This window comes from Schistocerca cancellata, chromosome 8 (genome assembly GCF_023864275.1).
Source record: "Schistocerca cancellata isolate TAMUIC-IGC-003103 chromosome 8, iqSchCanc2.1, whole genome shotgun sequence".
In the NCBI taxonomy this organism is placed as follows: domain Eukaryota; kingdom Metazoa; phylum Arthropoda; class Insecta; order Orthoptera; family Acrididae; genus Schistocerca; species Schistocerca cancellata.
The window spans coordinates 111,532,852-111,554,078 of NC_064633.1; the positions used below are offsets into that span (position 1 = coordinate 111,532,852).

The 21,227-nt window shown below is 45.2% G+C and overlaps 1 protein-coding gene across 2 annotated transcripts in view; it reads left to right on the plus strand.

Moving 5' to 3' along the window:
* Positions 1–21,227, plus strand: part of LOC126094805 (cholinesterase 1-like) — a 198,564-nt gene that overhangs the window by 147,590 nt on the left and 29,747 nt on the right. For both annotated transcript variants that reach the window (XM_049909374.1, XM_049909375.1), the window contains exon 9: positions 2,900–3,035. In XM_049909374.1, coding sequence (XP_049765331.1) covers positions 2,900–3,035 — 136 coding nt within the window. The remainder of the gene's footprint in view (positions 1–2,899; positions 3,036–21,227) is intronic.

Below are 21,227 nucleotides of genomic sequence, written 5' to 3' on the forward strand. Positions count from 1 at the left end.
GTCGATGGAAAGTATTATCCAAATACAAGTGGATTGTGATTCTGAGTGTGTAAAATTTATGACTATCCGGACGGATCCCACCGGAGAGTATTTTAGTATTTTGAAATGTTATAATCGTCCTTGTTCACTGTTTTCCAATTAGTTATATCGTTCTGAAGTATAATGTAAGAGAACCTTTTCTATTCCAAAGGAGTTTTTTCGATGCTCACCTCCGAACACTTAAGCTCAGTTCAAGAACGTGGTTATTCTACACGACGTAAACAGCAGCTCAGGCACATAGATCACAGCTCACAGTCTTCGCCATTGTGCCCTCGGCCACTGATGATAACCCAAAACATTATGATCCTCCGCTTTATAGCGTGTTGATCAGCCTTTGGAACGCAATACAGCACCGATTTTGAATGGCATGGATTCGACAATTCCTTGTAAAGTCTCTGAGGTATGCGATACTGGATGATCACATACGGGTAAATTGTGGACCGGTGATTTGTTTGCGGAGCTGGTGCCCGATAACGTCCCGATAACATCCCACCTGGTTCACATCAGGCTAATCTGGTGGCCAAGACTTGAGTTCACTATCGATCCCCTCCAACCACTGCTGAACGACTTAGGCCTCGTGACACGGATAGGTAAGCCGGCAGGTGTGGCCGAGCGGTTCTAGGCGCTTCAGTCTGGAACCGCTCGACCGCTACGGTCGCAGGTTGGAATCCTGCCTCGGGCATGGAGATGTGTGATGTCCTTAGGTTAGTTAGGTTTAAGTAGTTCTAAGTTCTAGGGGACTGATGACCTCAGATGTTAAGTCCCATGGTGCTCAGAGCCATTTGAACCATTTTGAACAGATAGGTAAGTATACCCCATAAGAATGTTTCCAGAATGGGAGTTTCACTCTGCAGCGGAGTGTGCGCTGATATGAAACTTCCTAGCAGATTTAAACCTGTGTGCCGGACCGAGACTCGAACTCGGCACCTTCGCCTTTCGCGGGCAAGTGCTTTACCAACTGAGCTATCCAAGCATAATACTGCTCCCACTGGCCTTTGTCCGAGGGACGGTCCATATTCCGAGCAGCTGCTAGCCTAGAAGAAGGCGTATCCTGATACGACCATCGACCTTATGTAACAAAAATGTGATTTATCCGACCAGGCTGTAAATTTCCTTTGATCTAATCTCGATGATCGCGTACCCACTGCAATGACAGTAATCGACGATGTCGTTGGGTCAGCCTGACAATATGCAGGAGTCGTCTGCTGCACTGTCCCATTTTTAAGAACCTGCGCCTGCTGATCATCATCTGAGCCACTTTATAGAGCGGTCAAGCCTTTGATTTCCCTGTGCTATGATGAGGCGTAAACATCTAACACCTTATGGGCAGGGTCCTCCAACCAGTTTGGGATTATTACTATCTAACGCGCCAGTTGGACAGAATATGGCATGATATCCCTAAGGATGTCATCCAACAACTCTGACAATCAATGCCGAGTAACTGCCTGCGTAACAACCAGAGTTGAACCAATACGTTACTGACTTGCTCCGTTTGTGGAGCTATTTGACATGAATAAATCAGGTGCTAAACACATAAGTAAAATCTTTTCCAAAAGTGAAAAGTTTCCGTTGGCGTTTTTGGGGTGAGCTTGACAAACACGGAACTATTAAGCACCTACTTTCTTCATATGCAAAGGCAAGGTTAGCTCAAGGACATGTTTGACGCAAGCGACTTATTATTTGGCGCTCTCTTCCTCCCTCCTTTTCCCTCGTACTCTTTCACCCGTTTCAGTTCCCGCTACTAATTCTGATACACACTACAAACATATCTTGTACTCTGGAGCTGCCTCTCAGCCTTGGTATACCACGCGGTGTCTAATAAGCGGCGGCTTGCTTCGCTTGGTACGCAAACCGACAATGTGCATAGTTTTCCTGAAGATACTACGCACCTGTTCACATTTGACGCCTAAGGCTCTTAATGCGATGGTATTTTCTGTCATTACACTGCAAACGCCTAGCATAATGCCACAGACTGGCAACTGGAATATGAAAAACCTGCAGCGCCCCTACGACCAAGTAAAACTTCGTGTGTCCCGTAACACCCACAAATGATTTTGTGCGCTGGTACATCTTTCAACATGGGCTGCACTTGGACTCCAGACCACTTGCCCAAATAAAAAGATTTTATCACTACTCTATTGAAGTCTTTACCCATTTCCTCTAAATACTATGCACTGTTATCCGACAATGAGAGCGACACGATCAAACATTAGCCCATTGCATCTGTAAGTTGTAGCTAAACTAGTACAAGAGTCCATCTTACCAGCAGTCATGCCCCTTGTCAAAATTTCACAGTGTCTTGTAGAAATTCACCAGACGTCTCAATCCGTACTTACGCACTGCACCTTCTCCCATCAATTTGAAGGCCTTATACTGATAAATACATGAAATTCCATAACAGGCAGAAAAATGATAGCTGAAAACCACTTCTTCTAGGACCTTGTCGAGGACACATATATGGGATTCCTGTATCATCCCCAATGTTATTTGCTTGAGTATGGCACATATGTCTTCGACGCACGCGTGTGAAAGCGAAGCACAGTTGAATTTCAAACAAAATATTAGTCAAGACTGTCTGTCTTATTTGAGCCCATGTTCTTTTCTTGTTGTTGTTGTTGTTGCGGTCTTCAGTCCTGAGACTGGTTTGATGCAGCTCCCCATGCTACTCTATGCTGTGCAAGCTGCTTCATCTCCCAGTACGTACCCAGCCATGCTTTTCTTATTATTTGTTAATGTGCAACGTAAGTGTATGCTGCCACAATGTGGCCTTCCGTTTAACGGAAGGATAACGATCCCATAGTTCTATTTTAGTCGTAGACTAATTACTCTATATTAAACAGTACACGTTTTTATATTCCAGCTAATCAGCGACCTTTACTACATTGAGCCTGTGGACATGGTGGTCCGAACTTGGGTGAACCAGTCGTCAGAAATACCTGTTTATGAGTACCAGTTTGATTATAAAGATGAGAACAGTCTTCTCGGGAGGTTCGAAGGTATGATACTAATATTATTTGTGTTAGTGTTTTGCATTACATAAATTTTCCCTAAATTGTTAACGTTATTAGGAAACAATCTTAAGAATCAAGCACATTTCTTGTGCAACAGTAAAAGGGAACTTCTTTTGGCTGCACCCGATCTTTAAAGTACCATCACCTGCGTAAGCTAATGAGACTAGTATTTTATCATGGGAGAATGGATAAGTATTGGATGACATGTCTTTCAATGTGAATAAAAGCTAGATATAGCTCTTAGTAATTAAGCATTCAACGTTAAGCAATTAATTATGCATGACTGAGGAGCATATTCAGAAAAACTAGTAAACTTCTTTAATTGCCTAGTTTGTTGACGCCGGTAGTAGATACAGTATAATTTAAGGACGAAATCAGCGATTTTCAGTTTGCAGTTCTCCCTGCAAGCAACGAGGTTGGCCACAACCAGCACTTAGCTGGAAGAACACCGTATTTGCCAGTGCAGCAGCAACCTTTCCGTTGCTGCAGTCTCCAGCAATTCATTGCTGCCAGTGTATCGAGAAACCTGCCGTTGTTATATGCCGCGCAATAATGAGGGAAGCGTAATGTCGAGGGCATTTTCTCCACGGCACACCCGTTTGCGTTGGTCACCAACGTCGGTTGGTGAAAGAGATACTGAACGGAAATTTTTGAAAGCAGGCTGTAAATAAACTCACGAATAGTTGTCCGCCCACACTCACTGACACATACTCATCGAGAACGAACAGCAACTACATGAGAACCCAACTCCATGTGAAAGTAATCCCCGACGGATCGTTAGATTCCGCATTGACAAATACTCCACTGTAAAAATCATGAAAGCGCGAGAGTTTAAAGGATAAATAGCTGTTTTGAGGTATGGGTATTTGTAAAACTGATGTGTGGCTCTGCGCATGTGGGTCTGTGTGTGTCTTAATGTTATTAAAACATATTGTATTTTAAATCAATGCACCCATTTTCCATAGTTACGTGGCAACCATTTATCTGTTATAAATGGGTCTGTTATATTAATTTGTCCACTCAATATGCTCGTTACTAAACTTTGAAACAGATATGCTCATGTCTGTAATCATGACAATAAATGTAATTATTACTTAGGCGTAGGAGGTGGATTTCCAAAAATCTGATAAAAGTGGAATGTAGAAAGTCTTAAGAGATCAAAGTAGCACTTATTAATCTGTCAACTAATATCCCTTTGCCATTAATTTCATTAAATAGCTCTCCTACCAGCCACGTAACAGGAAATGCATCATCTCCATTAAAATCTTATTCTATGAACCGATATCGAGTACGCTGTCGCATTCTCAGCTCGATCTACGAATGAACGTCTATAACTGTGATATCCACCTATCACCTTTAAACCTCTTGGAGAAATTTCTGTAGTAAATTTTCGGTTTAATGACCTTAGAGTCACTAATTAGGACTGCCAGGCTATTACGGGATGACAGATTACAGATATCGACCACATATTTCAGCAAGGTACAAAAACATTTTTGCTTAACAAGAACGATAGGAAAATAATCAGAAAACATCTGAGCATTCATCAGCAAACATAAGTAGCGCGGCAAGAAGTCTTATGTGCCATTTTTGATATCAAATTGATATGTTGATTAATTAACTTGATGACATAATCCCTTAACCTATTTTTATGCTGGATGGGGTACCTATTATTATGCTAATAGATTTATTACTCCCCCAGGGGACAATCTGTCTTTCTGAGAACCCCAAACCCTCTAATCCCTCTCCTCCTCTGGAAAAAGGGATTGTCATCTCCCTCCCCCCCCCCCCCCCCCGCCCAAATTCAGTTCTGAGCACCTGCTCCCTCCCCTCCCAAAAACCCTGCTCCGCTTTTGATGTAAAAACTTGGTGGAAAATACTTCAATTGCAGTACCTCTACTCTTATGACGTCACCTTACATTCTATTGGTGGGTACTGGTGCAATTAGACGAAAATCTTTGCTGCATTACCCCGACAACCCATCAGTTCCTCAGAAATATTGAGGCACTTTTCATTAATTGCTACACCCCATTTGCATTAATGGTGGGAAATATCTCATCAAATTGATTGACTACACAGAATATTGCAATTTTTGCAAAAAAAAAAAAAGCTCTCTTAAAACTCTCTGGCAATCCCTGTCTGCACCTTCCACTGACTACAGGCATGGCAGGAAACATGCAATCCAGGACATCGTGTCTACATGCGTTCGACGGTTGGGAGAAGCCCAGACACGCATCGACTATGCTAAGAGATGCATGTCCACCTCTCACATGCTTGGTGTGCCATTGCTGCTGGCTGGCAGAGATTTGAACACAACATTCCTCATGCACTGGACTGTGGAAATTATCCTACAGAATCTGCTATACACCCTGAAAGTTTCTCTCTGGCGCAGTATGGCGACAGACTTTAAGCTGATAATCCAAGTACCTTAGACACAAAAGAAAACATCGATTCACTTTTATGAGGTGTTGCTGTAAGCTCATAGTTCACAACACTACTCAAAACTGTCCTACAACCACCGCTGTGAAACCAAACTGATAATTATCGTACAGCCTTGGCACTTGAACCATTCACAGATGATGGTTCAATACACACACCCTTACCACAACTCATGGAAAATAACTCATTGCTCTAATTACACACAGAAATAGTAGTTAAGAAGCCACCAGTCATAAACAGTGGATTCTAATACACTACTGACCATTAAAATTGCTACACCAAGAAGAAATGTATATGATAAACGGGTATTCATTGGACAGATACATTATACTAGAACTGACATGTGATTACATTTTCACACAGTTTGGCTACATAGCTCCTGAGAAATCAGTACCCAGAAAAACCACCTCTGGCCGTAATAACGGCCTTCATACGCCTGGGCATTGAGTCAGACAGACTTGGATGGCGTGTACAGGTACAGCTGTCCATTCAGCTTCAACACAATACCTCAGTTCATCAAGAGTAGTGACTGGCGTATTGTGACGAACCAGTTGCTCGGCCACCATTGACCAGTCGTTTTCAATTGGTGAGAGATCTGGAGAACGCGCTGGTCAGGGCAGCACTCGAACATTTTCTGTATCCAGAAACGCCCATACATGACGTGCAACATGAGGTCGGGAATTGTCCTGCTGAAATGCAGGGTTTCGCAGGGATCGAATGAAGGGTAGAGACACGGGTCGTAACACATCTGAAATGTAACGTACAGTGTTCAAAGTGCCGTCAATGCGAACAAGAGGTGACCGAGACGTGTAACCAATGGCACCCCATACCATCACGCCGGGTGATACGCCAGTATGGCGATGACGAATACACGCTTCCAATGTGCGTTCACCGCATTGTCGCCAAACACGGATGCGGCCATCATGATGCTGCAAACAGAACCTGGATTCATCCGAAAAAATGACGAGTTTCCATTCGTGCACCCAGGTTCGTCGTTGAGTACACAATTGCTGGCGCTCCTGTCTGTGATGCAGCGTCAAGGGTAACCGCAGCCATGGTCTCCGAGCTGATAGTCCATGCTGCTGCAAACGTCGTCGAACTGTTCGTGCAGATGGTTGTTGTTTTGCAAACGTCCCCATCTGCTGAGTCAGGGATCGAGACGTGGCTGCACGATCCGTTACAGCCATGCGGATAAGATGCCTCTCATCTCGACTGCTACTTATACGAGGCCGTTGGGATGCAGCACGGCGTTCCGTATTACCCTCCTGAACCCACCGATTCCATATTCTACTAACAGTCATTGGATCTCGACCAACGGGAGCGGCAAATTCGCGATACGATAAACCGCAATCGCGATAGGCTACAATCCGACCTTTATCAAAGTCTGAAACGTGATGGTACCCATTTCTCCTCCTTACAAGAAACATCACAACAACGTTTCACCAGGCAACGGCGGTCAACTGCTGTTTGTGTATGAGAAATCGGTTGGAAACTTTCCTCATGTCAGCACGTTGTAGGTGTCGCCCCCGGCGCTAACTTTGTGTGAATGCTCTGAAAAGCTAATCATTTGCATATCACAGCATCTTCTTCCTGTCGGTTAAATTTCGCGTCTTTAGCACGTCACCTTCGTGGTGTAGCAATTTTAATGGCCAGTAGTGTACAACACACACACACACACACACACACACACACACACACACACACACACACATGAGAATCACACATCCATTTTGCAAATGAAGTACTTAAATTTCTGCTACAATTAGATCATAACACTAAACCTATCCAAGGTGTTAGACACACCATTGTTTGAGAGCACAAGCGCCCCCAGGGGCTCAGCATTCCTTTGCTGAGTACGGGCTTGGCGACCCCGGGGTCCTGAGCTGGGGACTGGTCAGCGCTGCCAGTCTCCTGTCACCGTAACCCCCGGACTGCTTCAGCGACCACCGTATGACGCGGCGGTGGAATGTTGTGTGCTGCGGGTAATGGTAATCTTGGCTTGACCGCCTGGATTGCGAGGAAGGACAACCTCTATAAAAACCCCTCAATCTTCCGGTGTGCTCCGCGCCTATGAGATGCATGGCTGTAGGGGTGGAACAGTCGCAAGCGGGCAACCTCTGGGGCACCTGCCGCACCCCAGTTGTATAAGGCTTACTCAGGCACGCGGGGCTCTGTCTGAGCGGACCTTTAGTTCCTAGCTGCTCGTGGGACCGCAATGGACCCTTCGACCTCTACATTTCCCCCTACCAGTGGCTTTGGTGGGCCACTGGTAGGAAAACACACCCAATCGAAGAAGCGACTTCGTGCTGCGAGTCCTCTAGCGCCTGGTGTTGATCGAGATTTATCAGACTGTCGTAACAGAGCACATGCTGATAATCAGAATGTGTTTTTGACTATTAAACGGAAGGAGGGTAGCTTTGAAAGGGTTTCTCCATTTTACATCCACAAGGGTCTTGAGGGAATTGCAGGAACAATGAAATCTGTGAAGCGACTGCGCAATGGGACTCTGTTAGTAGAGACTTCTAGTTCCCGTCAAGTCACTTCTCTTCAGAAAGCAACCTGTCGCGGAGAGTACGCTATCGAGACCGAGCTCCACTCCACTCTGAACTATAGTAAGGGTGTTGTGACATGCAGGGACTTGGTGGATATCCCCACAGACGAGTTAAAATCTGAGTGGGCTGATGAAGGTATTGTTGACGTGCAGCATATTATGAAACGAGTCGATGGGGACCTCGTCAAATCCGACTCGTTTATTCTCACGTTCAGTTGCCCGAGACTCCCAGAGCATGTCAAAGCGGGGTTCTTACGTTTACCAGTAAGGCCATATTTCCCCAACCCAATGCGTTGTTTTAAATGTCAGCGCTTTGGGCATACTACGTTGCGGTGCAATGGGATAGCCACTTGTGGTAAATGTGGTCAGCCTGCCCATGAAGGAGCCGATTGTTCATCGCCTGTGAAGTGCGTGAATTGCTCTGGGAGTCACCCTGTCTGGAGCCGGGTTTGCCCCATCTATCTCGAAGAACGGAAGATACAGGAGATTAAAACATCTAAGCGCATCCCCTATGGTGAGGCCAAGAAGCTCTTTAAGGCCATGCAACCTCCTGTGTTTACAACATCTTTCGCTTCCGCTCTGAAAAACACTGTACAATTGGCCACTGTTGCTACGCAAACAGAGGTTGCTAGTGTTAGCACTAATACCTGCGTTTGCCAGTGCACTTGTGCTGCTGCGGTTGTTTTGGAACCTGCGGCTCTCCCCGCAACGTCGGACAAGGCTGTGGTTGCTGACATTGGGGTACTTCCTGCCTCTTCTCCTATGGCGCCTTCTGCCCAGGCGAGCAAAGCTCCACCTGTTGACAAAGCTCTGCATTCTAAGCCCTCCAAGACAAAGACGCCGAAGGTGAAAGTTTTGACACCTGAGGAGACTAGTCAGGGTCGGTCCGATGACGAGGCCATCGTACTGTCTGACATCTCCCGTGGGTCGTCATCGGAGCTGATGGACATTGATATCGACCGGGGGCGACCTTCTCGCCCCAGGAATAAATCTCCGGCCAGTACAGGCTCTCCTCCAAAGCCCAGAGGCAGGGTGAAAGTTCAGCCACTCTGATCACTGGCTCCCATATTACAGTGGAACCTGAATGGGTTCAGGACGCATGTGGCCGAATTACAACTCCTTGTACGAGAGTGCCCTTTGTGCTTATGTCTCCAAGAGACACATTTTCGGGCCACTGATGCTCCTTCTTTACGGGGCTATACCGTATTTCGAAAAGATGATCAGACGGGGCAAAGGGCAAAGGGTGGTGTTGCGGTTTTTGTCCGTGACGTGCACCCCTCATCTGATCTCCCTCTCGTTACAGACTTGCAAGCAGTTGCAGTTACCGAGCGGGGTGGCGCAGTGGTTAGACACTGGACTCGCATTCGGGAGGACGACGGTTCAATCCCGCGTCCGGCCATCCTGATTTAGGTTTTCCGTGATTTCCCTAAATCACTCCAGGCAAATGCCGAGATGGTTCCTCTGAAAGGGCACGGCCGACTTCCTTCCCAATCCTTCCCTAATCCGATGAGACCGATGACCACGCTGTCTGGTCTCCTTCCCCAAACCAACCAACCAACCAACCAGCAGTTGCAGTTGACCTTCTTGTGGGTCGGAGGCTCACAGTCTGTTCAGTTTACTTACCACCTCAGGATGTGATAGACTCTGAGGCTCTCACAGACCTTATTAGCCAACTCCCCCGCCCATTTCTTCTGCTGGGGGACTTCAATGCTCATAATGTCTTATGGGGCTCTCCGACTACTTGCCCCAGGGGTCGCATTCTGGAAAGCCTCATGATGTCTGCAGAACTGTGCATCATCAACTCTGGTGCTCCCACTCATTTCTGTACTGCTTCCGGGTCGTCATCGGCTATTGACCTTTCCTTTTGGTCTCCAGCACTCGCGGATTCTGCTCTGTGGGAGGTTGTTGCTGACCTCCATTCTAGTGACCACTTCCCCCTTTGGATTCGCCTCCTGGATGAGGCTGTGGCATTATCAGTGCCGCCTCAGAGGCACCTCTGCAGAGCTGACTGGACACTTTTCAGCCAACTGGGTGTTTTGGAACACCGTGCCAGCGTCCACGAATGGGTAGACCATGTTACAGCCGTGATCTCCCATGCTGCTGAATTGTCCATTCCACGGTCATCCGGTAATCCCAAGAGGCGTCCTGTCCCTTGGTGGACCACTGAGTGCCGCTCCGCCATCCGAGCCCGCCGTGCAGCTCTGCGCTGCTTCAAGTGCCGTCCCTCAGCTGACAATCTTGCGGCCTTTCGGGTGGCGAGGGCCAAAGCGCGGCGAGTGATTAAAGAGAGCAAACGACGGTCATGGCAATTGTTCTTGAACTCCATCTCCCGCTCCACTAATTCTACGAAAGTATGGGAAGCCATCAGGAGGATTTCCGGGAAACGCAGCCAACTACCTGTCACGGCATTGCTGCATCAGGGATGTCTCCTCACGGCGCCGAGAGATATTGCCCAGACACTGGCCATGCATTTTGCGGAATCTACCGCCACTATTAACTGTGATCCAGATTTCTGCCGCTACCGAACTGCCATTGAGAGGGGTCACTTGGACTTCCGGTCTCTAAATTCTGAACCCTACAACTGCCCCTTCACAATGTGGGAACTGGATTTGGCGCTGTCTGTGGCTCATGATACTGCGCCTGGTCATGATCAAATTCGGTACAGCATGCTGCAGCACTTGTTGCTGCCATCCAAGGAAGTTCTCCTGAATTGTTTTAATATGATATGGTTATCCGGCACATACCCTGACTCGTGGAGGGAGGCGATTTTGATTCGTCTCCTCAAACCGGGGAAGGACCGAACGCATCCCAGCAGTTATCGAAGTATTGCTTTGACGAGCTGTGTCGAGAAGACGTTGGAACGCATGGTCAACCGTCGCCTGGTTTGGCTGCTCGAGACCAGGCAGCTCCTTAGCCACTCTCAGTGTGGCTTTCGGGGATGTCTTTCAACTATAGACAACTTGACCCTGCTTGAGGCGGCCATCCAGCAGGCTTTCCTACGTAACCAGCATTGTCTTGGTGTCTTCTTTGACATTCATAAGGCGTATGACACTACTTGGCGCCGCCATATCCTCAATCAACTCCATGAGTGGGGCTTTCATGGCCGTCTCCCCATCTTCATTCGGTCCTTTCTTTCCCACCGCCTCTTTCGTTATAGGGTTCGTAATGTGCTATCTGATTTGTATGTGCAGGAGAATGGTGTTCCTCAGGGAAGCGTTTTAAGTGTCACCCTCTTTGCCGTCGCCATTAACAGTATCACGTCCACTATCCGGAGTCCTGCCCAATGCTCCTTGTTTGTGGACGATTTTGCTGTTTTCTGTTCTTCCTCCAGTCTTGTCACTGCTAGTCGGCAGTTGCAGCTTACGATACAGCGATTAGAGGCATGGACTGCGAAGACCGGTTTTACCTTTTCTGCAGACAAATGTGTGTGTGTTCATTTTAATCGTTCTCGATGTCTTTTTACCTCCCCTGAATTGCGTCTGAGGGACACCATTCTTCCTTTTAGCGACACTGTGCGGTTCCTGGGCCTCACTTTTGATTCCAAGTTGTCGTGGTTGCCTCACCTTAAAGACCTCAAGGCACTGAATATTTTGAAGTGTCTGAGCCATCGGTCCTGGGGAGCAGATCGGGCGCGTCTGCTGCAATTTTATAGGGCTTTCGTCCGATCGCGTCTTGACTATGGTTGTACCGTGTATGGGTCAGCAAGGCCTTCGTATCTGAAGATTCTTGACGCAGTACACCATGAGGGTATCAGGCTGGCCACTGGTGCCTTCCGTACCAGTCCCATCCCCAGCCTGTGCGCTGAGGCAGGGGAACCGCCGCTCGCCATCCGGCGAAACCTCCTTATTGTGCGACGGGTGTGTCAATTCCTTGCCTGTCCTACCTCCCCTGCGTACCCTACTGTTGCCCGACCGCCTATGGAACGTCTCTTTTCCAGTCGTCCCAGGGCAACGAGACCATTTGGGATTCGTGCCAAGCATTTGCTTGAGTCCCTTGGTGTGGAGCGTGTGGCACCCCAACTCCAGGGTTTTACCCGCCTGCCTCCCTGGTTGCTCCAGAGGTCCAGCGTCCTTTTAGACTTGTCGGAGTACCGGAGGCGCTGCACTCCTGCGTTTGTTTTTACCTCCTTATTTTCTGATATTTTAAACCAGCATCCCGACCATGTACCAGTATTTACGGATGGCTCTAAACAGGGGGACTCTGTTGGTTGTGCTGTTTTTTTCCCTGATCGAGTCGTCAAGTTACGGCTTCCTGCAGCGTTTACCATCTTTGATGCCGAATTGTTTGCGATCTTGCGGGCATTGGAGCAGATGAGGTGTGTTCCCAGTCTTAAGTTCCTCATCTGTTCTGACTCCCTGAGTGCCCTTCAGATCATGCAACACTTGTACCCAGCGGATACGGTCGTCCAGAACATCCATGATGCCCTCCTCCACCTGCAACGGCAAGGGAAGGAGGTTTCCTTCTGCTGGGTGCCAGGGCACGTGGGTATTAGGGGAAACGAACTGGCGGATGTGGCTGCCAAAGATGCATGTTCCCTCCCTCACGTTGTTGAATGTGCCGTCCCCCTCCATGCTGTTACCTCCCTCCTGCGTTTTCGCGTTATGCGTCAGTGGGAAGAGGAGTGGCTGGCAGTCAGTGAAAATAAGCTGCGTCTGGTCAAGGCTACCACGCGGCCATGGCGTACGTCCTACCAGTCATGCAGGCGGGATGAGGTTCTCCTCACTCGCCTCCGCATCGGGCACAGTCCCTTAACGCATGGTTTTTTACTCCGGCGGGAGGACCCCCCAATCTGCAGTTCTTGTGGCGTCCAGATTATTGTCCGCCACATTTTACTTGACTGTCTTTTATTCTCTGACCAGAGGGCGGTGGTTTCTTTGCCACCGGATTTGCCCTCTATTTTACAAGATGACGCAACGACTGTAGTTAAGGTCTTACGGTTTTGTGTCCTATCCAATTTGTTGCCTCGGATTTTAGGGAGAGGGTTTTAATGTGCTGCTGGGTGACTGGCTCACCCATGTTTTAGGCAAGAGGTCAGCCAGTCACGATTACCTCCTTGTTTCCCTTCGGTTTCTGTTCTCTTTTCCTTGTGTTTCCTTTCCTTTTTAGTGTGTTCCTTCTCCTCTTGTTTTGCCTCTGTATGTGGGGATTCGGAACTGCGTCAGGTCTGTGTCTTTTAGCCGTTCTCCTTGTTCGCTGTTTGTCTTAGTCCCTTCACTGCTTGTGTTCCTGTTTTTATGCGTTTGGGCGCTGTTGACCACGCTGTTTAGCGCCCGTAAACCTCAAACACACACACACACACACACACACACACACACACACACACACACACGAGAGCACAAGCACCCTCCTCCATGCGCTGTCCGTAACGCACGCATCATCGATGGTAAGCGCTGACTGTTAGCTTCAGTCACCACTCAGCTAACATGTTGGTTAGTTCACTATTCAGCCATCCAGAGAGCATCACGAGTTCTACCACACGATCAGCAAGTAGCTGCAGTGCAGCAGCTCCTCTTGATCTCACATTTCAGTGACCTCCATTTCTCTCTCAAGTAGCTGCTTCCAGTTGTAAAATCTGCACCTCAAAGATGCACACAAAGGTGTTCTCCCCTCCCCTCTCTCTCTTTCTGTCCTCTTACCCAGTTGTGAATTGGTAGGAAGATTCAGTCTGTGCTGAGCTGCTGGAGACGAAGAGTGAAAGGTATTTATTTACTTTATTTATTGTTGAGAGTGTTATCCTACTGGATTGTCCTACAGCTACCTCCACCACCCCCTTAACCCTGCCTTCCATTGTTCAGCGCCGTCACCCCTTTTTCCAATTACGAAAGTGTGATTAAATGTTCGCCTTGTGTATCCTAGTCTACAACACCACTCGAAATTGACAGAGAAATGTCCTACAGCCGCCCCCAGGTTTTCTGATTACAAATACTACAAGCTGTGGCGGTTCTCAGACAGGCATTTGGTTACAGGGTAACGACTCGCAACGTGGGTGGTCCACAGCCGACTTGTTATTGATGATAACGATCTAGGGGGCCTCACACAATACCTGCTGGTCCTTCTGCTGCTTGGCCAGAGGGCTCGCGTTGGTTTATGGGGCTCAATTGACCTAGTACACAGAGGAAATTGGAAATTGGTTGGAAAGTTGCATTAAGCCCTCATCCACATGTACTGGTCTGTGGGTAGGTGATCTGGCGTCTTTATCTATTTTCGAGGGTATTATCCTACAGTGGCCACCTCAAGTGTCCTACATACATACACCTTGCAAATTTCTCTCTGACACATTGTGGCGACAAATTTTAAGGTGATAAAACAACTACCTTGTACACTAAAGAAAATATATATTCTTTGTAACACACCCAAGAAGATAGCATTGCTGTATGCCCTACACAACAATACCACTTAACAAACATACTACTTTCGAGTTTGTTATTATACAGTTGTCTTCAAGCTCCACCATTTCCAGCCACTACCGCCGCCACTCCCCCCCCCCTCCTTCAAATACATGTCTTCTACATGTCTACCATGAGTGTAAAATAACACATCCTTAAATAAACGAAAACTTCCGCTGGTTTCAAGGAAATAAATGTCGTGTGACTAGGAACTCCCGTTAGGGAGACCATTTGCTGGGTGCAAGTCTTTCGATTTGACGACTTCGGCAACCTGGGCGTCGATGGGGATGAAATGATGATCATTAGGACAACACATCGCCCAGTCCCTGAGCAGAGAAAAATCTTCGACCTAGCCGGGAATTGAGCCCGGGACCTTAGGATTGACATTCTGTCAAACTATCTAACCTGCCTGTCATAAGCGACCAGCTATTGAAAAACACAACCGCAGTGATAATAAACCAGTCAAAGTTCCAAGGGAACAGATACAATAGATTTCTTTCAATTTTCATCGACAAATTGCTATAGTATGAGAGCAATCCTCACATTCAAAATTAGTGCCTGTGGGTGTCTCGTAAATAAATTGTCATGCATGAGGGTGTTATATGCATTTTAGACACATGAAATATCATCACCGAACAGTGTCTTTCATGCATATCAAAGGAGAACACAGTCATTTGTATGTTCGACAGCATGCTACAATGCACATCTATCTCTCTCCTCGTTATAATGTAGCTCCCAATGGAGTGAAACTATGAACTATATTAGCAGCACTCCACCTTCTATTTTGAAACGAACTACCCATTCGTTGAACCTACTGGCTAAGGATCCTGAGCAAAACACAAAACTATCGCTTTCGCTTTGTATTTTGTAACTGTTCCTCTATCTTCGGCCAACCCTCTCTGCAAGCATTTGTCTCTGATTTCATTTGGAACTGACCAAAAGTAGCCTCATGTGTCAGTGGAGCGAGGGAGAAAGTGTGTGGGAGGCCACAGCTTGGGTATCCATCACACTAAATAGCATAATGTGCGCTGCTGTGTGTGTGTGTGTGTGTGTGTGTGTCTGTGCTTTGTGTTTACAACATAGTAATGTCAACACCAAACCTCAACGCGGTAATCCGTTTATGTGCATAATGAGATTTTCACTCTGCCGATTAAAACTGCCACAATGAAATTCGCGGTTCAAAATAGTAACTTTTGAATCCTTGACCTACACGGAAGGATTCTAATGGGAAAAAAGAGAAAGCTTTAGAAAGTATGAGGTCAACAGATCTCTACTCAGTCAATCAGTGAAACGCAGAATAAAGACATAGGATTTATTCTTAGTTTATCCAACGTGGTCCTCCATAAGCACCTTCAAGGTGTCAGCATACTGAGATGCAGTAAAATGTCGTAGCAGAAAGACACCCTATGTCGCTGTTTTGCAAAGGAAGAGAGCGCGACGTGGAATCGCTACAGCTACTCGGCCTTTCAGCGATGATCGAAGTGTTTGGAAACAACGAAGTACTGTACAGGGAGATGACTTCATAAGACAACTATTACGAAATTCAAAGCGATTAGCGCATGATCAGTACCTGGTGGAACGATTGGCAAACGACAGAAATTTAGTGTGATGCTAGCACACAGACAAAATAATCCAATATCATTAGACTTTGCGATCGTGGAATAGTAACAAGAATGTTACAACTTTCAAGTATCTAGGAGTTCTTGTGTAGGGAGATTTAAGGGGAAAAAGAAGCGGAAGGTTCGCGAGAGGCTCCCATTTGCTGAAAGCATCTGAGGAAGTATGACTGAAGTACACAAGTGGACGGTTATACACCTGTCGTTCAATTATTTGTTCAGAAGCGGTCTATTCCTGTGGCATCCTATGCGCATGCTATACTCCCCGCGCTGTCATGGCCCCCACAGCCGCACTGCCCAGTATATCGGGGAAAAGGTAACGGTTGGCAGTTTTGTTTAGGATTATATACGCACGAGTATCCATTATCTGTAAAGCTACATGTCACTGTCACAAATATGTGTGTTTGATACCATTTGAGGAATAGAGTCATGGTAATTTGTTTTTACTAAACCACGTTTTGCTGCTACAAATTTGGACAAGAATTTAATTTACATGCCCTGTTACCCTCTGGTCTGCCATGCATCATTACGAATTTGCGCCATATTTCTGACAAGAGACGTTTCGTTTTATTTATTGAAACCAAGAGGGCGGACTCCCTAAGCCATATGGTCATTTCCAGAGTGTTCACGACCAAAGATGCTAGTTGTCAAAAAGTTTTATTTGGATTTTATAGAAAGTGAGCAAAAACGGTGGTTTTCTGTAACACTTACGAGAGGACACTGTAAGTCATAAAAACAATGATGAATATTTGCAATTATTACAAAGTCTGTCGCATGAGTCACCATAATAATCTTCCACTAGTATAAATTGTCTCGAGAATGACGTGGAAAGTTGTTCGAAATATGGTTTTAAAAATTTAAACGTTGACTTCAGGAAGGGATTCGGGAGAGCGGTGGCAGAATGTGGTATTGCATAAAAGAATGGAGGAACAAGATAATTCCTTTATGACAGCACTGAGAAGTGCAGAATCCAGTATACACATTTTCTTAAAAAAAAAATTCTTCTGTAGATGTTTGGTCAAAACAGAATGACTACCTGCTAAAGCCACAGGTGGATGTACGAGTGTAGAAATTTATCTACGTATTAGTGCTCAAATTTTTCGTATTCTTCCTCTTTGTATAAACTGGGTAATCGTCCGAAAAACCACGATGAGGCCAACCACCAGAACCGACCCGGAATAATCTGGAGTCGAATCGAGGCTGGCTCGCCACCACCGCCTGATTGTATTGAAATATTACTGCATAGCTGCCTCATCGGGTTAACAGTTTTCTTATCAGGAAGGACCATAAAACTGAGGATACCGTTCAGCCACATACTTGTCAAAAACAGTCTTTTTTCCTTTGCTTTGTCAATGAACCTGATAAATGTAAAATGTGTTGTATTGGCGAGTGTTTATATTATTGGTCTGGCAATGGTTGAAAAATCAGCCTACATGGCATATGTTGGTAATTAAATTACTGAAGTTATGTTCTAATAATTTACGGGAATGCAGCCAGATGACATCTTTGACAACTGCCTAAATTTCGGTAGATGCATACCGTGTCATTTTTCAGGGGTCCTATTCTGTATCCTTCATACCGATCGGTGTAGTAGGTTAGTCTCGGTAGTGACGTCATTTTCGGTTCTTTATCGAAATATCCTATTCAGTAAGCTTCTGAGACCTGTTACCGAACGGTCCTCCCACTGATTTTACGACAATTGTACCGAGAGGTTTTGGATTTCGGTGTGGCCCTGTCGATCGGTAAACTGTGGTTTATGTACACCTATAATTTGTTACTTTAAACATATTTAGCGGCTTTAGCTTTGGATTTAGTGATTGTGTTACTAAAGAAACACCAGAGGACGCATCCAGTTGGAAAGTGAGTTCATAGAAGACTATTTTCGTTTGTTAGAAACATGGTTAGATTAGGTTGTTACTGTGAATGATTACATCCAAAAATAAAACGTTTTCGGTCAATATTCTTTCGAAATACGTGTTATTTTTATGCAAATAAGAGTTTGAAGATAATTAAATATCAAGACATCGGCTCTGCTAACATATATTACATGAGTGTGAACTGAAGTTACTGGTGACTTTGTGTACTTTTTCTCACATTGGTGTAGTTAGTAATTATCTAAACGTGTTTACAACTTTCAAGTAACAATGGAAAGCAGTTAGCCTGATATTGGAAACCTTCCGAACTATTACGCATTTCAGACTTACGCAACATCGTTTGGCAACGAAGTCAGCCTACATTCCTCTCTGCAATAGTAAAACAATTGAGGAATGTGTAGATGCTGTTTAGCGAGGCCAAGTGATTAGCGCGTGGGAGTGTTACGCGCAAGGACACTGGTTCGCCCACGGATGGGTGCAAAAAATTTTTCTTTCCTCTTCATATATGCAAAACGTTCTGAGACGTTGTTATTCGTGTTAAGTTAAGATTTTTCTGCAATATTCGTTATTACTTACAAGTAAGAGCGCACTTCCTCAGTAATGATTTTGTGATTACTGTGTGATCAAAAAACGAAATATGAAATTGCTGTGAGTGAAACAACCGATACTGACCTTCATATTTTTCCTTGTCAGAAATAATTCACCATTTTTCCGAATATGTAGCGATTTCCGAGTATGCTGTTAGACAGGAATCTAAGAGCACAACTTAGATTACTGAGAATGTAACTAGCAGCAGTCATCTTCATAATCTTGCATGTCACAAGTATTTATCTGCGATCGAATCCTCAACAACAGTAGACAGAGATGAACGATCTCCGCCGTAATATTTTTAGACTGTAGGGCCAAATACGAAACATTTTCATTCATGAGATGCATGTTATAAACTTTGACGAACTGCAGGAGCTCTCGAAATGCGTTTTTCAATTTTGTTTTTAAGACCCAAATCTTTGACGTATCGTATAGGAAAGTGGGCTACTTAATCATCTGGATCTCTAGGAGCGAGTTATAATCACATTCTGTTTATATTCTTATTCTTTGAAACTCTCAGAATCAATTTTTCGGGTGTTTTTATAGCTGTATTAGTACAATGCGGTACTACATATTATTCCTAACTCATTTTCCGAAACGTAAAATCCAAAACACGATGTCAGTGTGAATGAGAATAAGATGACATAATGTGGCATTTACGAAATCTGCAGAATACAATCAAATACGCTATTATGCATCCGTGGAAACATGCGGTCAGGGAAACTGTAAAAATTGCCATGCATTTCAGCTGAGAATCATGAAAATGAATATACTGCGCCTGATACTGTTAAGGAGGAGGCAACAGCGATGAAGGCGGGCACGTCAGCTCGATGGAATGCGGCGTCATGCGTTATGGCATCGTAAATGCAATTTTCGGTACTTGGAAGAATAGCGCGCCTGTCTCTTCTGCTAGCCGCTTTGTGTTTGTGGTGCTGTACGCGCTGCAGTGCGCATGCGCGGATCTGTGGCCGCTTGCTTTTGATTGGCTTGTGCGACGCAAACCGACAACAACGCTTTGGTTCTCTAGATCCGAACGGTATCGCTACCGAAATGCATACTGAATAATGCAGGGGCTCTAATTCGAGTACTAGACCGTTCGGTGCTCTTGAGTACCGAAACGATCGGCACAATGGCGGAAAGGTAGAGAATAGGCACCCATGCATGATGCGGACCTGTCGAAATAACGCTGGTTGTCGAATACTTCACTCGGCTGCGTTCTCGTAACTATTTGAACATTTCGTACACCGGGAGAAACTCAAGTGTGCTATTGAAACAATATTTTATTAGATGTTACTGCACATGTTACATGTAAGCAAAACAATATGCTTAAAAAATAGTTCACGTTGCTGATTAGTGTCCCACAATTCACCAGTATTACGAACCCCTCCGTCTGCGCCATGGCAGCCTCTTCATTCGTTTGAGCGTTGTGTCTGCTTTAATCACATCAGTTTGCACTACATAAGGCTGACTGACCTGTTAGATCAACTTTCAAGAGGTACAGAAAACTGTACGTTCTCCGTCACTGGATGTGTACGTACTATCTGCCTACATCACAAGTTTCGTTAGGCCAAATTACACTGGAGCGTCTTCACAGAATTTCCGTCACATACTATCACGCAGACTTTCCATAAGCCAGTCAGTTCGTACGAACAGCGATGTTCCTCAATAGGACAAACATGACCAGCATGTGGACAAATGTTGCCAAGACAAGGTAAATTAACACTTCTTTTACCTTCTATATACTGTCTTCTTGCATTTTCGTTTACGGTATGCTAGTCGTTTCTACTTCACTTTCCATGAAACTCTCCAGATTTGTCTCACAGTCCAGTCCATGACACAGATTTCTCCAACCTGCCGTACCACACCTGTAACAATATGTGCAAGTTTTTTTTCAGGTGAAATGAATTTTTCATTTACTATATTAACACTAGTCTGCAATTTAACACCGACGTATTTTCGATGAAAGTGATACACTTTCAAGCACCTTTACATTCTAAGTGTAAATATAGTGCAGGCCCTGCACATTCACAGCAGATTACGTGCATTAATGACAACCATCCAAAGTTCACATTTAGGTAATACAAAATTCGCAGTAAGGCCTGTGCGATATCTTATACGGTAATGGGTTTCAGTAATATGTAATGACACCCTTTTTTCTCATTTTGTCACTGTTACTCTACCATTATACTACTCTCATATTTCATGATAAAATAAAGGGTCAGCAATCAACATGTTACAAAATTACTTGTTCTATTCAGGACGCGACTGTTTTTGTGCACCTACATCCACCTGCAACGGGTACTTGACGTGTTTTCCTATGCACAGTGTATGACGCAAAGCACGGAGTTTGCAAAGTGCACCTAATTCCCATTACGTACTGCCAGATAATAACTTTGCATATACAGGGTGAAAATTATTTTAACAAAAAAACTCTGAGGTGTTATACGGGACACCAAAACAAATATTCTTCTCTAATGCTAAACTTTTCTGTGAGTGTTTTTTTAAACCGGTGGAGGGAGTTTTCTCAGGATGAAAATTAATAAAGCTAACAAACTATAGGAGGTTACGTGAAACAATAAAAACACTTTTTCTGATAGGTTATCCGTGACGAAAAAAGTAACACAAACAAGTTTTAATTCTTTACTGCCAATAGACAACAACATTAAGTCAAATAATTACTTCAGTTACACTAGAAGTTTAACATGCCTCTATTGACTTGTAAACAA